This window comes from Salmo salar, chromosome 11 (assembly GCF_965601325.2).
Source record: "Salmo salar chromosome 11, fSalSal1, whole genome shotgun sequence".
Taxonomy (NCBI): domain Eukaryota; kingdom Metazoa; phylum Chordata; class Actinopteri; order Salmoniformes; family Salmonidae; genus Salmo; species Salmo salar.
Window position 1 is genome coordinate 3,976,274 of NC_138301.1, and position 18,051 is coordinate 3,994,324.

The 18,051-nt window shown below is 42.6% G+C and overlaps 1 protein-coding gene across 4 annotated transcripts in view; it reads right to left on the reverse strand.

Moving 5' to 3' along the window:
- Positions 1-217: 217 nt before the first annotated feature.
- daam2 (dishevelled associated activator of morphogenesis 2) overlaps positions 218-18,051 on the reverse strand; it is a 260,782-nt gene continuing 242,948 nt past the window's right edge. For all 4 annotated transcript variants that reach the window (XM_082957632.1, XM_014126170.3, XM_014126175.3 and 1 more), the window contains 2 exons: positions 11,420-11,590; positions 218-10,162 (listed from right to left, as the gene is read on the reverse strand). In XM_082957632.1, the coding sequence (XP_082813758.1) occupies positions 9,950-10,162; positions 11,420-11,590 (384 nt within the window). In that variant the 3' untranslated portion in view covers positions 218-9,949. The remainder of the gene's footprint in view (positions 10,163-11,419; positions 11,591-18,051) is intronic.

Sequence of the window (18,051 nt, forward strand, 5' to 3'; positions counted from 1 at the left end):
TTTGTTGTTGAGGAAATTGACCCACTCTGCCGGTTACTTTCTGCATCTACGTCATATCGCTGAGTCTACCTTTAAATGGTTGGTCAGCATTAGCATGAAAGATATTAATGAAATACACAAAGTGCAAGGGACAACAGTTTCTTGCAACCCTACAAAATGACAAGGTGAGCAAGAGATTTTAAGTCGGAAACTATCCAACATACACAGAACCACAGTATAATTATTTATATTTTTTATTATAACATTTTGTTATGCTGCGTATACATACAAAATATAGCAAACTAAGTAAGGCAAATAAATAGGGGTACAATTTACAGGAAAATGGAACATCCCTCAACTCTTTTTTTACCTTATTTTAAACAACAAGAACGGTGTACATTTTTATTTTTAGAACTGTCCATTTTTCGGTGGAGCGTTTTGTCAAATCAACCATAAAAATACTGACTCCGTACAATTATACAACCTCTTAAAATCGTGTGCAACTTTTCTCAAGCAATACAAATGTGTAACATTTTGCAGGCATGTTGCAGGCATTAAAATGAAAGGAAAAGTCAAAAGATCACACTGTGTGCACCCCTCTTTGGGCATGTGGGCCTACGCCAAGTGCATAATCAGACAGAAATGTGGTGGTGAAATAACATTCTAGGCACGCCACAAGATGCAAAGCAAGTGATGTAGACAAGAAAAGTGGGGACCTAAAACTCGATGCACTCTTGCTAAACTGGAGCATCCCCACTAGGGATACCCATGCTTGCCTACTAACACATATGTCGTAAGTCCTGCCCTCTCAATCTCTAATTATACCAGAGTACCCAACTTCACTTGCGTTTTTTCTTTCTCCATCTAACGGGGGTTATCCCCACAGAATCACCACCGCTGCACCCTTTCACCTGGGGGCTCAAATAGGTAGCCCGCATTGGTGTCTGAATGGAAATTTCCCATAATAAAAGTGCATTCAGCAACAAGCTACATTTTCTCAAATGTTATCCTCCAACTCCGCACTGCCAGTCAATGGCCAAAATAACATATACAGTGGGGGAAAAAAGTATTTGATCCCCTGCTGATTTTGTACGTTTGCCCACTGACAAAGAAAGGATCCGTCTATAATTTTAATGGTAGGTTTATTTGAACAGTGAGAGACAGAATAACAACAAAAATATCCAGAGAAACGCATGTCAAAAATGTTATAAATTGATTTGCATTTTAATGAGGGAAATAAGTATTTGACCCCCTCTCAATCAGAAAGATTTCTGGCTCCCAGGTGTCTTTTATACAGGTAACGAGCTGAGATTAGGAGCACACTCTTAAAGGGAGTGCTCCTAATCTCAGTTTGTTACCTGTAAAAAAGACACCTGTCCACAGAAGCAATCAATCAATCAGATTCCAAACTCTCCACCATGGCCAAGACCAAAGAGCTCTCCAAGGATGTCAGGGACAAGATTGTAGACCTACACAAGGCTGGAATGGGCTACAAGACCATCGCCAAGCAGCTTGGTGAGAAGGTGACAACATTTGATGCGATTTATTCGCAAATGGAAGAAACACAAAAGAACTGTCAATATCCCTCGGCCTGGGGCTCCATGCAAGATCTCACCTCGTGGAGTTGCAATGATCATGAGAACGGTGAGGAATCAGCCCAGAACTACACGGCAGGATCTTGTCAATGATCTCAAGGCAGCTGGGACCATAGTCACCAAGAAAACAATTGGTAACACACTACACCGTGAAGGACTGAAATCCTGCAGCGCCCGCAAGGTCCCCTTGCTCAAGAATTCATATACATGCCCGTCTGAAGTTTGCCAATGAACATCTGAATGATTCAGAGGACAACTGGTGAAAGTGTTGTGGTCAGACGAGACCAAAATGGAGCTCTTTGGCATCAACTCAACTCGCCGTGTTTGGAGGAGGAGGAATGGTGCCTATGACCCCAAGAACATCATCTCCACCGTCAAACATGGAGTTGGAAACATTATGCTTTGGGTGTGTTTTTCTGCTAAGGGGACAGGACAACTTCACCGCATCAAAGAGACGATGGACGGGGCCATGTACCGTCAAATCTTGGGTGAGAACCTCCTTCCCTCAGCCAGGGCATTGAAAATGGGTTGTGGATGGGTATTGCAGCATGACAATAACCCAAAACACATGGCCAAGGCAACAAAGGAGTGGCTCAAGAAGAAGCACATTAAGGTCCTGGAGTGGCCTAGCCAGTCTCCAGACCTTAATCCCATAAAAAATCTGTGGAGGGAGCTGAAGGTTGGAGTTGCCTCAACCTTAATGACTTGGAGAAGATCTGCAAAGAGGAGTGGGACAAAATCCTTCCTGAGATGTGTGTAAACCTGATGGCAAACTACAAGAAACATCTGACCTCTGTGATTGCCAACAAGGGTTTTGCCACCAAGTACTAGGTCATGTTTTGCAGAGGGGTCAAATACTTATTTCCCTCATTAAAATGCAAATCATTTAAAACATTTTTCACATGTGTTTTTCTGGATTTTTGTTATTCTCTCTCACTGTTCAAATAAACCTACCATTAAAATTATAGACTGATCATTTCTTTGTCAGTGGGCAAACGTATAAAATCAGCAGGGGATCAAATACTTTTTTCCCCCACTGTACCTATACCAAATATGTAACAATACAAACACATAATAATACTGTAGATTTTTTAAAATACCCCTCAGTACTGTAAGTACACTATATATTAAAAAAAGTATGTGGACACCCCTTCAAATTAGTGGATTCGGCTATTTCAGCCACACCTGTTGCTGACAGGTATATAAAATCGAGCACACAGCCATGCAATCTCCATAGACAAACACTAGCAGTGGGATGGCCTTACTGAGGAGCTCAGTGACCGTCATATGATGCCACCTTTCCAACAAGCCAGTTAGTAAAATTTCTGCCCTGCTAGAGCTGCCCCAGTTAACTGTAAGTGCTGTTATTTTGAAGTGGAAACATCTAGGAGCAACAATGGCTCAGCCGCGAAGTGGTACACAACATGAGCTCACAAAACGGGACCGCCGAGTGCTGATGCACGTAAACATGATCTGTCCACGGTTGCAACACTCACTACAGAGTTCCAGACTGCCTCTGGAAGCAACGTCAGCACAATAACTGTTTGTTGGGAGCTTTATGAACATGAAATGGGTTTCCATGGCCGAGCAGCCGCACAAAAGCCTAAGATCACCATGGGCAATGCCAAGCGTCAGCTGGAGTAGTGAAAAGCTTGACGCCATTGGACTCTGGAGCAGTGGAAACGCATTCTCTGGAGTGATGAATCACGCTTCAACATCTGGCAGTCCGATGGACGAATCTGGGTTTGACGGATGGCAGGAGAATGCTACCTGCCCCAATGCATAGTGCCAACTGTAAAGTTTGATGGAGACGGAATGATGGTCTGGGGCTGTTTTTCATGGTTCGGGCTAGGCCCCTTAGTTCCAGTGAAGGGAAATCTTAACGCTATAGCATGCAATGACATTCTAAACGATTCTGTGCTTCCAACTTTGTGGCAACAGTTTGGAGAAGGCCCTTTCCTGTTTCAGCTTGACAATGCCCCCGTGGAAGAACTTGACTGGCCTGCACAGAGCCCTGACCTCAACACCATTTTAACACCTTTGGGATGAATTGGGACGCTGACTGCAAGCCAGGCCTAATCGGACAACATCAGTGCCGACCTCACTAAAGCTCTTGTGGCTGAATGGAAGCAAGTCCCCACAGCAATGTTCCAAAATCTAGTGGAAAGACTTCCCAGAAGAGTGGAGGCTGTTTATGCAGAAAAGGGGGGACTAACTCCATGTTAATGCCCATGATTTTGGAGTGAGATGTTCGACAAGCAGGTGTCCACATACTTGTGGTCATATGGTGTATAAGAATAATTTAAGCTTTGATTTAACAGTTAAAAAAAAAAAACGAATGTTGTACAATGAACTGTGTTACCAGTAGCAACTGCTAAATCGCTCGCCTAAGAATGAAAATAAATAAAAAGCCAAAAGAATGGAAAATAGAATAGCTCTAAATGCCCAACTATACAGTGATGTTGAGGAAATTATGTTGTCAAAATGTTCGATTTTTCCCCTCCGTTGGGTCTTAATATATTTTCCTAATGGGTGCAACACTACAAAGTTTGAGTGGGTTTTCTTTTTGGTTCGACAATTAACGTCTGTGGAGTGGGATGAATGCTAACTGACTCAAGATCCTTTCTTCACCCTCTCCAAAAAAGACGTGACGCAGAAATGTTTTTTTTCGGGACCTCACGGTGTGATAGCTCCGATGATTGATTATTGATAGATTAAAGCTTTTGTTATTCCCTTGGATGTATAGAGGAGGGTCCCCAGAGGGATTTCAGCACACAGATGGAAGGGCAAACCTCATGGTTAGATTACTAAATCCTTGGAAACTCCAGTTTCCCGTATGAAACAAAATTAATTACATAACTGACATACTATACATAACGATTGAGTCCCAAATGGCACCTTTTCCTTTTATAGTGCACTACCTTTGACCAGCGCATTATGGGCCCTGGTCAAAAGTAGTGCACTATAAAGGGAATAGGGTGCCTTTTGGGTTGAAAATAATACATGGGTGATGTAGTACTTTTAAGCACCATCGCGCAAAACACAAGGTCAACCCATAACACACACATTATGGGAATAGTGGGTGGGTAGACATGGTTCTCAGCCATCCAAAACCCCAAGACAGGTGCTTATTTCTATCCAATCTTAGCACACTTCCAACCTATCCACTTTGTTTCTCAGTTCCATATTAATAACCATAGACATTTCAGGAAAAAACACCGGTGGCAGGAAAGGAACACATCCAAAATAGATCGAGGCACTTAAAGGTGAACAAAAATGAAAAGATGGAAAAGAGGAGGAATCGTGGTAGTGATGAGGATGGGAGGGCCCATGTTTTTTAATGTACTGTATAAGAACCTTGGCATAACCCTGGACAACACCCTGTCGTTCTCTGCAAACATCAAAGCAGTGACTCGCTCATGCAGGTTCATGTTCTACAACATCCGTAGAGTACGACCCTACCTCACACAGGAAGCGGCACAGGTCCAAATCTAGGCACTTGTCATCTCCCGTCTGGACTACTTCAACTCGCTGTTGGCTGGGCTCCCCGCTTGTGCCATCAAACCCCTGCAACTTATCCAGAATGCTGTGGCCTGTTCAACCGTCCCAAGTTCTCCCATGCCACCCTGCTCCTACGCACACTCCACTGGCTTCCAGTCGAAGCTTGCGTCGACTACAAGACCATGATATTTGCCTACAGAACAACAAGAGGAACTGCCCCTCCCTACCTTCAGGCTATGCTCAAACCCTACACCCCAACCCGAGCACTACATTCTGCCACTTCTGGTTTCTTGGCCGTCCAAGCTATTCTCTGTCCTGGCACCCCAATGGTGGAACCAGCTTCCCATTGGGGTGCTGTGGGATTATTTATGTTGCTCTGTACAAGGGCATTTGCTAAATGATTAAAATGTCAAATGTTTACTCTGCATAAAAATTACTACTGCCACCAGACAGTGACTTGACTTGTATCAATTCACTCTGTTTCAATTCACAAAACCCTCTTTCTCATTGTTCCCATGGTATTTATTACATCAGTGATGCCATTAGATCGAGATTGATGATTCTGCTTCATTTTGAGATCAGTGTGATTGTTGGTTCTACCTCCGGATACCCGTTTGAGTTGTATCTGCTTCGGAATAGCAACATGGGTTGTTAATTCATCCCCCTTTGCCTCATAAAAAGCTATTGGGAATTTCCAGGGTTGTGTTCATTAGGGCACACTAAGCAAAACCTTTAGGAGAGGAAAGCGAAAATGGGTGTTTTTCATTGGACAGGTACAACCAGCTAGTACCTCCCTGTTTCACTCTGCTTCACAGCGTTTTCTTCCATTTCGTGCATACTGAACACAACCCACTGTCCAGTCTTTAAAGCTTAGATAGTGCAGTATTGAGCCACATGTTAATATACTACATGAAGCGGCACGCCATTTACTCCTCTATTAGAATGACAGACCTGCCTTTCTCCCCTCAGTCCCTGGGTGTAGAAGAAACATGTCTTGAACACTGCCATCCTCCATTCACCAGGGAGGGTTAAACACGCACGAAGAGATTAGCACAGAATGTGTCCAATTTTCAATTTACCCTTAATACCCTTAAAAGCCAATCCTCTTACTGCACTGTTGGGCCCCTCACATATGGACACATACTGTATAACTATCACCATAGAACAACACAGATGTAATCAACTAAGAATAACCATAATATTGCCTAGCTTTTCTAGCACTGGACCACAGGTGGCTGGTGGCACCTTAATTAGGGAGGATGGGCTCATATAATGGCTGGAACGAAATAGAATCAAACACGTGTTTGATACTATTCCATTCCAGCCATTATTACTACCCATCTGCCGCTCACCGGCCTCCTGTGCAATGAATGGTAAATTATTGAAAAGTGCCTTATCTTCATTTAACTTCATGAGATTCGATGTCTAATTCGACACGAGTTCAATGGATGTGGAAAAGTGGTGACCTGTGCTACGCGGCCTCAGCATGAAGAGAGCCAGTGTTGTGACATGGATGACGGATGGTGGCCATGTTTGTTTTTGTGTTCGGGCCTGCTCCACTCTGATCCCAAGCATGGTTTCATGGGGTTCCCAGGCTTTTGCCCTCCAGGAATCTGCTCCAATGTCTCCCTAAGGATATATGCTTTAATTTTAGTGGAAAGGAATTTTCTTTTGACTGGGTTTGTGTGTGTGAATGAGTAGGGTGAGGTTAAGTATGTGTCAGGCACTGCTCACGTGACTGTATTTTTGTGTATTTTCAATGTAATATGTGTGGGTGTTTTTGAGTATGTCTGCCCCTTCATTTGACAGTCCAGACCACAGTATGGTTTAGTTACCCCCTTGGACTCATCTCCCTAACCACTATGCCTGGGAGCCAATCCCCCATGGCAAAGAGAAGTCATGACCCCCAGGAATGGAGCTCTCACCTTGGGGAGAGGACCTCTATTGCTCCCCTCTAACCTCCCTCCTTCACAGCAGAAGCCCAAACTCTCAGACAAACATATACAGACCAACCCCAGGACTGCCAAAAGATCCAAACGTCCACATACATGCAGCCTTTGTCCTGCCTACTGCTAAAGTATTAGAAATTTGTATGAGAAAATAATAGGAATAAATGAAAACTGAAACAAATAAAATACCCAAGTGGGCTGCACTATGTGAACTGTGTGGCCTTGTTCTTCCATGGAGTTGTCTGAAACACTGGCTTACGGTCAGAAGAATGACCCCTTAAGCCAAAAGATACATGGGGAATAAGTGATGAAGGACAAAGGGAGGAAGTCTTTCCAGGCTAAAAACACAGGTGTCGCCGCTCGTCTGTTTTGCCTGTTGTCAGTCCTATAGTCAGTTGCGCATCATATTTTCTTTTACACGCAACACTTGCTAGCTACCAATCTGCTTTGAGACCACTCCAATACATCGTTCACCATTTTAAGTGCTGTGTACATTCATCCTCACATTACAATTACACCGAGACCCCACTGGATGGGATGGTCGCAAATCACAAAGTCAAAAGAGAAGAGAAAAAGGATGTCCCTTCAATTATACGTATTATTGTTATTATTTAATCGTGACCCCCAAATCTTAGTACCAGTAACCACCATTTTGACCAGAATGGAGTTAGCTGCTTGTGGTATAACCAACCTAGCACATTATTATTATTAGAGTATAAAAGTGACAATGCATTGCGTTAGCACCATTGGAATACGTACCAATTTATCAATGTGTTAGGAAACATAGATGATACTTGACAGGGGACGTTTGCTTCTAAATATATAAACGGCTTCCTAATTGCAGTACTTTTTGTATATATATATATATATATATATATATATATATATATATATATATATATATATATATATACACAGTACCAGTCAAAAGTTTGGACACACCTACTCATTCAAGGGTTTTTCTTTATTTTGACTATTTTCTACATTGTAGAATAATAGCGAAGACATCAAAACCATGAAATAACAAATGTGGAATCATGTAACCAAAATATATTTTAGATTCTTCAAAGTAGACACCCTTTGCCTTGATGACAGCTTTGCAGACTCGTGGCATTCTCTCAACCAGCTTCATGAGGTAGTCACCTGGAATGCATTTCAATTAACAGGTGTGCCTTGTTAAAAGTTAATTTGTGGAATTTCTTTCCTTCTTAATGCGTTTGAGCCAATCAGTTGTGTTGTGACAAACACTGTATATACTGTTTTTCTGTTGCTTTGGCACAGGGTACTGCCGAAACAATCATTCTATTCTTCAAATTGTTGAAGACAAATTAATAGTAAAAGGTGAACTTGGGGCATGGGTACTCTCCCACGTATTTGTACTGGGAAGTGTTTTGCTCTCGCTCTGTGAAATTCCGTCTGGGAGTGAGTCCTCGGAAATGCCACATGGTAGAGGCACTTGGGAAGAGAGTGTTCCCAAAGCAGCCGATGTGGCCACAGTCTCCTGAGCAGAAGTCCCCATTGTGTCACCTCAACATCCTACTCCCAACTCCTGCATGGGCCTACACCAGCAGCAAAGCATCTGCTGCAATAATGTTGGCAGTTATGGATTTTTGGGAAGTACTCATTGTGTCTTTACATTCAATACTTGAAGAAGTAAAGCTACTACCAACTAGTATAAGCACCACCAGAGTAAGAGACAGTGGGAGAGGAGGCTCCACAGAAAACCACTCCCCTCTGCTGGGCTCAATGAGTCATTACACCAAATAGCAAAAACTCACAGAGCGATGCAACACAACATGGAACAAATAGAATCAACATAGTTGGGTTCTGTGGTTGCCATGGCACCATAAGGTCGGCTAGGCAGAGAGCTCCTGTATATTTTGTAAATAGTTGTCATTAATTGCTTTAATAGCATTTTTCCCTACAAACTTTGGGTTTTATGAATGAACTATTAGCTTATTATTATAGTCTGAATCCAGCATGTTTTAAAGGCTGAAATTGGCGGTTGTTTTTTGTCTAGCTAGAAAACTAATGTTAGCTTGCTAGTATGGAATGTTTTGTATTGATTTGATTATGCCTACTTTCCAGATGTTGAGGATTGAGAGAAGCCAGAATACAGAGGTGCAAAGAGATGACAGATGACCATGACTGGCTAATCCTGAATTACTATTGTGGTGTACTTTCTGGCGCCTTGTGACTGCCAAGTGGGTGCTGCATTTTGGTATTAGTGAAGAGTAGTTGGCTAGCTAGTCCAGTGGCTATTAGGGAACTCTAACTTCATCTGATTGAGTCCGACTACCAGACGGCGGATTGCGAGACACCGTGATGACAACGTGCTGCATGCTGCTTGCCTGCTGCTTCCTCTCCTCTTTGACCACCCCTTCCCTCCGCTGACCACCTCAATCATGCCATGAATTTTCTCATTATGTTTATTTTATATTTATTGTTTGTTTTTGTTGTTGCTTTACAACGCTTTGAGATTCCTTTATGTAATGAAGAGCGATATAAAATTATTATTATTAGAGTATGTGTGTGTGTGAGTGGAAGAGCACGGTGAGAAAGAGGGGGATAGACAAAGAGAGACATGGAGCACAGTTCTGGAGAGATGTGGTCAAAAGGGGATGGAGAGGTGGTCTAAAGGGGAAAGGGAGTCATGTCACAGTGGTCTGTCTGTCTAAGTGTCTGTAGTCCACTTCTGAAGATGGGGTCAGGTGTCTTGGTGGAGTTTTGAAGAAGAGTAATTCTTGTCAACTAAAAGTCTATTTTCCTTCCGATGGGTTGTGTGGCTGCTATATCAAAACGGCAATCCGACACCCACAATCGTACCCTCTGACCCTTAACCTCTAGAGTTCACCGGTGAGGAAAACAGTGTCAACATTGTTTGTTGTTTCCCTTTCACCTATGACTCCTGGGGGCCAGGGGTCATTAATAGTTGACCTTGGTGACCGGTCTTTCACGGCCACCCCCTTCCACTAGCTGGTTGACCGAACGCTTGCGGTTGCGCTTGAGTTTGGACAGGTCCTTGTCGAAGACCTCGCCGGAGCGCAACGCCGACACCAGGTCGTCAAACTCGCCCCCCACCTCGTCCGTGGCGCCACCCTTCTTGGCCCGCCGTTCACGCTCTCGCTGCTCCTTCAGCTATAGGGGAGAGATATAAGGGGGGGAGAGAGACACATAGTTATAGACAGACAGAACATTGAACAGAAGTGCTGATAGGAAAACAAAACAGAGAAACAGACAGCCATATGACACACACAGACCAATAAAACACAGACAAAACCAGATGTGCCATCTTAAAAACATGCTCCGGGACTTTGGTGACTAAGAAAGGATTTTTAAACCTCCCACTTTGGGCTAGATGTTTCAATGTGTAGTTCATACATGTATAATCCATGAGCATACTTACTGTCTTACTTCAATTAGCCACAAAATCCTTAGTTTGAAAGCGACTGTTTTCTTAAAGCTGTGCCATGCCATTTTCCCTATATTTCCCTCCACATGAGCCAGCCCCCTAGCCATTTGAGTTCTAGCCAATGAGCTTCGGTCCCTTGCATTTGAGTGACAGCTAGCAAGAGCCCGCCCAGCGTTATCCAATGAGGTTGCAGGGCGGGCCCAATGGCACAGTGGACACCGCAAAGAAACAGCGTGAGAGAGAGCAATGAGGTGGTGCACATATCTGCACATATGTGACGTAGATCACCACTTTTTTTAAATGTATTTTTTATTTAACCTTTATTTAACTAGTGCTACTTTCAGAACAACTGGCTAAAGAGTATATAAAAGTATATAAAATAATCTCTTTAACAAATGCAGAACAGAGTACAGACTTTAAGGTTACTACATAAACATCACTACATAAACATGATGTGGTTTTCTCAGGCTGCAAGGTTGTTCTGTGTCTATAAGCATGAGTGCAGGGGGATGGATGTCTGGAGGTCTGTCTTGTTCCCAGACTTTTCCAGTTCTCCAAGCAACATTCCCATGACTGTTGTCATGAATATTCTCCAGGTCCTTCCTTTTGTGTGTGTGTCTCACTATAGCCTAAATACATGCTCTCCTCATAATGCTACATTTGCAAGTCCTGCCTGGTGTCTCTGTGTGTGTCTCTCTCTCTCTCTCTCTGTGTGTGTGTCTCTCTCTGTGTGTGTGTGTGTGTCTCTCTCTCTGTGTGTGTGTGTGTCTCTCTCTCTGTGTGTGTGTGTGTGTCTCTCTCTCTGTGTGTGTGTGTGTGTCTCTCTCTCTGTGTGTGTGTGTGTCTCTCTCTGTGTGTGTGTGTGTGTCTCTCTGTGTGTGTGTGTGTGTCTCTCTCTCTGTGTGTGTGTGTGTCTCTCTCTCTGTGTGTGTCTCTCACTCACTCACTCACTCACTCACTCACTCACTCACTCACTCACTCACCATGGCCTCCATGCGTGCTCTCCTTTCCTCCTCCTGCTTGCGGCGCTGCATGTTCTCCAGGTCCTGCCTGGCTTCGTCAAACGACACCAGGAATGTGTCGAAGATCCCAAAGAACTCATCGGGCTGCATGCGATCCTGCTCCTCCCCAAAGTGCTTCAGCGACTTGGTGAACTGCACAAGGAGAGAGAGGGAGGGATGGGGAATGTTGGAATTACACATCTCACCCTAATGAAGGTCTAGTGACGGAAATGTAAATGTTGGCAGCATCTGAATCACCAGTGTGCAGTGTGTTTTTTCCTCTATACACCTGTTAGTACTACATGTGTGTGAGTTTAACCTTTCTGGGAAGGGGGTTCCGCTACCTGCCCTACAGCCAGTGAAATTGCAGGGCGCCAAATTCAAACAACAGAAATCTCAAAATTAAAATTCCTCAAACATACAGGTATTAAACACCATTTTAAAGATAAACTTCTCGTTAATCCAACCACAGTGTTCGATTTCAAAAAGGCTTTACGGTGAAAGTACACCATGCGATTATGTTAGGTCAGCGCCTAGCCACAAAAAACCATACAGACATTTTCCAACCAAGGAGAGGTGTCACAAAAGTCAGAAACAGCATTAAAATGAGTCACTTACCTTTGATGATCTTCATCTGATGGCACTCCCAGGTCTCCATGTTAGACAATAAATGTTTGTTTTGTTCGATAAAGTTAATCTTCATGTCCAAATACCTCCTTTTTGTTTGCACGTTTAGTCCAGTAATCCAAATGCACAAACTGCGGGCACAAAGTCTAGACGAAAAGTCAAAAAAGATCCATTTGAGTTCGTAGAAACATGTCAAACGATGTTTCTAATCAATCCTTAGGGTGTTTTTATCATAAATATTCAATAATGTTTCAACCGGACAATACTGTTTTCATTAGAAAGGAAAGGGAACGGAGCTCACGCGTGAATAAACTAAAGGCTTTCACCTGGGCCATCTGCTTAGAGTGCTCTTATTCGCTCCCCTTTCACAATAGAAGCCTAAAACAACTTCTAAAGACCGTTGACATCTAGTGGAAGCCTTAGGAAGTGCAATCTGACCCCACAGACACTGGATATTCGAAAGGCATTACACATCTCAAAAATAAGCCCAAATGAAGTTTGAAATGGTAATAATTAGCATACATAACATAATTAGCAATGGTAGTTGGTATCGGCCAATTCTTAAGAGCTGGATCGTTCGGAAATAAATGGTATTGATACACCTCTACCATGGACCGTGGAATTTCCCACAAATCCCAATTGAGGCAAACAATTGTAGGAAGTAAATTTGTAAAAAAAGAAATTCCTCTAAACCTCAATAGAGGGATTTATAGCCAGCCTGATTCCTCTACACATAATGTCTCATGGACAGACTAGGTAAACATAAATGGTACCATAGATCTGTCATGACGGGATGCGTGAAATAATGAGCAGCAATAGTTTTGGTGCTCTGGACAAATCACGATTTTGGACTTGTTAGCATCTTTCAGATTTCGGAATGGGGACGGGACATTTGGCCCATATACTTGCTCGTAACGTTCCAGTCCCGATCCTCGTTCTATCTCTTCTCTTAACACGAGATTAACCGAGATTACTCTACACCTACACAGAGTGCTTTATAGCAAGCCTGCTTCCTCTAAACCTAGCACGACTTGGTGATTGGGAGGCCTCAAGCAGGGGCCAGTCTGAGGCCCCTCACTACACAGACACACATTCCCACACATGCATCCACAAACAGCAAGCGTCCCACCCCTGGTACACCCTATCAACAACAGGTGAAATATCAAGAGCGCCAAATTTGAAAACAATTAAATGTCATAATTCAAATTTCTCAAACATACAACTATCTTACACCCTTTGAAAGATAAACATCTCCTTAATCTAACCACGTTGTCCGATTTCAAAAAGGCTTTACGGCGAAAGCATAAAGTTAGATTATGTTAGGAGAGTACATTGACAATAGCTGTGTGTAATGTTTTGTCAATTCAAAGACAGGCGTCACCAAAAGCAGAAAACCAGCTAAAATTATGCACTAACCTTTGACAATCTCCATCAGATGACACTCCTAGGACATTATGTTAGATAATACATGCATTTTTTGTTCTATCAAGTTCATATTTATATCCAAAAACAACGTTTTACTATGGCGTTGATGTTGAGGAAATCGTTTCCCTCCAATAACCGCCAGTCAATCAGCACAACAAATTAAATAATTACTAATGGAAACATTGGTAAAATATTATATTGTCATTCAAATAATTATAGATTTACAACTCTTGAACGCAACCGGATTGCCAGATTTAAAAATAACCTTACTGGGAAATCACACTTTGCAATAATCTGAGCACTGCGCCCAGAAAAATACGCTTTGCGATACAGACTAACCGCCATGTTGGAGAGATCTAAAATCAAAAATACTATGTAAATAATCCATTACCTTTGATTCTCTTCATCAGATGTCACTTCCAGGAATCCCAGGTCCATAACAAATGTAGTTTTGTTCGAAAAAGCTCATAATTTATGTCCAAAAAGCTCCGTGTTGTTAGCACATGATCTATGCCCGCCGGACTTGTCTTCATAAACGAGGGGGAAAAAAATATTTACGTTCGTTCAAACATGTCAAACGTTGTATAGCATAAATCATTAGTGCCTTTTTTAACCAGAACATGAATAATATTCAAGGTGGACGATTGCATTCTCTTTTAAAACGTATTGGAACGAGAGTACCCAACATGAACTCGCGCGCCAGAGTCTAATCGGCCATCACCGTTCCAAGGCTCTTGTTCGTTCAGTTCTCACAGTAGAAGACTCAAACCACTTTCTAAAGACTGGTGACATCTAGTGGAAGCCATAGGAAGTGCTCAAAGATTAATAAACCCCTGTGTGTTTCAATGGCATAGGCTTAAAGGTAATTCAACAAATCAGGTATCCACTTCCTGTCAGAATTTGTCTCAGGGTTTTGACTGCCATATGAGTTCTGTTATACTTACAGACACCATTCAAACAGTTTTAGAAAATTCAGAGTGTTTTCTATCCAAACCTGACCAATAATATGCATATTCTAGCTTCTGAGTTGGTGTAGGAGGCAGTTAAAAATGGGCACATATTTTTTTCAAAATTCTCAATACTGCCCCCTAGCCCCAACAGGTTATTAATAGCTGCTGCTAATTAGCACCCCACAAAACTCAGCGGAATGTGTCCTCTGTGGTAGTAAAAATCTGTGTTGGACAGGGGGTGTGCACACCACCCCCTGTCCAACACAGATTTTATGATGGGTAGAAGAGACAGGAGAGGAGGAGAAAGAGGAGGTGAGGGCAGGGAGTGCAATAAAAGACTGTGAAATGGTCTCTGCAAGTGGAGTTTTGGTTCACAACTTATTTAGGTAGTCCCATATAGATCTACAGACAGTTTGTTGATAGTTTGACAGTCTGTTGATAGGCAACTGCTTGGTAAAGTTAATGTAAGGGTTAGCTATAGAATAAGGGTTTGGTAAGTGTTAGGGTTAGGATAAGGCTTAACCTATGGTTAGCGGATAGTTAGTTGAAATGCTGTTGAAAGTTTTTGAACATCTACAAACCATGTACTTGGGACTATCGAAATAAAGTGTTAGAGGTTTGTAGCTGGCTACATCCCAATACTGTAAGTATTGTCATGACGTTGGCCTCTTTGAGTACAGGGAGGACAGTTGACCCCCTCCCCCCTTACACCATCCCCCAACCTACCTCCCCCCACCCAGGCCCTGCGTGAGGGGGTTGTAAAATTCCAGAGGAGAATCTTACAACCACATGGCCCAGTTGAGACACAGGAAATTCTTCCAACTCACAGAATTGGGGAACCGAATGACATTTGTGTTCTGGAGAAGGTATGGAAGATTGGTGAAGAATCCAGCTACGAACTGGTCCGCTTGGTACAATTTTGTGATACTCAGAAGAGACAATATAGCCATATTACCATAAAACGGTTTATATAATAGCCTCAGCCTTGAGACTTGCATCCACATGGTTGTATAGAATGTATTAATAAGGATAAAGCTATTTGTAATACATTGAGATGCTATGTACTGATGTTAATGTGATAGAATTGTATTTCTGTACCAAGCTTAACTCAGTCATCGGCACGCCCCCAGGGACACAGACAGGACCAGGCGTCATGTTCACTATAAAACTATACCCTGATCTACTTTCTTCAGACCCGGCCTCCACTCCATTGCGAGTTGGCCAATAGGTTTGACCATCCAATTCCTCTACTGAAAGTGAACTATACCACGTGGTTAACTTTTAGACTATCGATACCGACAGAATAAGAACAAGTCTTTGATATTAATTATTAGTCTGCAGCTAAGTAAATTATATCATTGAACGCGAAGACCAACGAAACATCCATTCTATAACGACATTAATGAATGTCGCTTTGAAAGATCCATTCTAACCGAGAGAGAGAGAGAGAACGCGGACAAAACTCTCCAACAGAACGATGCTCCAACAAGGATCCCGACGACACACTGAGCGTAAATATATATTGATTGCAATTGTTCCCAAATGAGTGAGCGTTCATGTGCAATTGATTAGCATGTCAATTGTTAATATTAATGAACTCTGTGTGTCTCCTCAGCTGACCGTTTATGACCCATTGTTCAACAGGCCGCCAGGCCTGTTAGCCCACTAGGGCACATTACTCTACCAATTCTTTGTGATGATAATTACTGTTTGTATACTTTCTGTGAATTACTTAGTTTAGTAAATAAATGATTTTAAGACAATTGATGTATGGATGACTCTTAGTAAAGGCTGGGTTCATGCAGATACAACAATTTATGACGTTTGGAATGAGACTGGACGCGAGGTAAAATACACCATTTAAACCAGAAGATAATCGGCCTATACTATAATAGAATATAATATATAATGTTATAATGTAGGAAAGTTATATTAGGAAAATTATAACTTTGGAATCTGAATATTTTCCTTGGTGCCCCGATCTCCTAGTTAATTACAATTAAACGAGTAATCAGTTTAATCGCGTGATAATAATTACAGGGAGTTAATTGATAAACATGTCTTCAGTTTAATGGTACCCCAAAGACACGACAGTATCCTCCTTCCTCGTTTCCGTTCCTTAATGACCGTGGATAGATGGAAAGGCTACATGGGCATCCACCATATCATTATCATTACACCCTGTATCATTACCATTTCAATTTTACCACTGCAACTATATTAATTTCACGACGGTTAAGGGTATTCAGATTGGTCGTCATGAAGGAAACAAGACAAGAAGAAATCACTTTAAAACAATTTGGACACTTGTGGGAACATGTTGTGCTACTGATGAGAGTCATGGGACTCCTCATATAGTACAGTGGTCACCAATCCTGGTCCTGGAGCACAACATGGTGTGCAAAATTTTGTTCCAGCCCAGCAGTAAAATGCTTGACTCAATCGATCAACTACTCTTGAAATCTCTTGAAAAGATGCATGACACTAATAATGAAATCAATCAAAATCATTCAGGCCCTTGATTAGTATAGAAATCCTTCCTGAATTATTCATTTTTGGTACATTACCTTAACTCTTGGGGCAGTGAGGAGCCAGAGTCTTTCTGAATGACTAAGTCAAATTCTGCCCCACAATGGCTCCTTAGTTGGTGCCCGCTGCCCTGTAACTGATTCCCTTGCCCGTTAAGCCGACATTCCCGACAGCTTGTCAAACAGTTGTCCCAAAGTTCAAGCCTGACGTTCCGCTCCCCTTTCCCCCTTGGTGCGAGTTTATATAGCTAAGAATGTAGAATGTTGAGAGGTGGTTGTATGGTGTGGTGGTCAAGACGTTGGTCTGATTACCCCAACATTGTAGGTTCAAATCCCAGATTGGATGACCTTCCGTGTACATTCCGCTCCCCTTCCCCCCTGTGCCCAGCTAGCCTGCCAAATTTTTGGTGCAAGTTTGAATAGCTGCTGTGTACATTCCCCACACAAGCCAACACTGTGACGGCTCTCAAGGCACTACACTGGACTTTGTGCAAACTGGAAACCGCATAACTTTATTGTAGCTGGAGACTTAATAAACGAAATCTGAGGAAAACACTCCCGAAATTCAAACAACAACTTTGCTACTCGCTGCATGAAAATTCTTGACCATTGCTACTTTCCCTTCTGGGACGGCTACAAGGCCCTCCCCCACCCCTTTGGGAAATCTGACCACACCTCCATCCTGCTCCTCTCTGCCTATAGGCAGAAACTTAAACAGGAAGCACCCGTGGTAAGGACTGTTCAACGTTGGTCTGACCAATAGGAATTTATGCTTAAAGATTGTTTTGATCACGCGGACTGGGAAATGTTCTGGGCCGCCTCTGGGAATAATATCGATGTATACACTGACTCGGTGACTGGGTTCAACAGGAAGTTCCTAGAGGATGTTGTTCCACTGTGACGATTAGAACTTATCCAAGCCAGAAACAGTGGATAGATGGCAGCATTCACGCAAAACCACGGCATTTAACCACAGCAAGGTGACTGTACACACCCATGTTCCCAAACTAGTGCTGATCCCATTAGTCGACTGGTCGATAGGCTGTTGGTCGACCAACAATATTTTAGTCAAGCATTTGCAAAA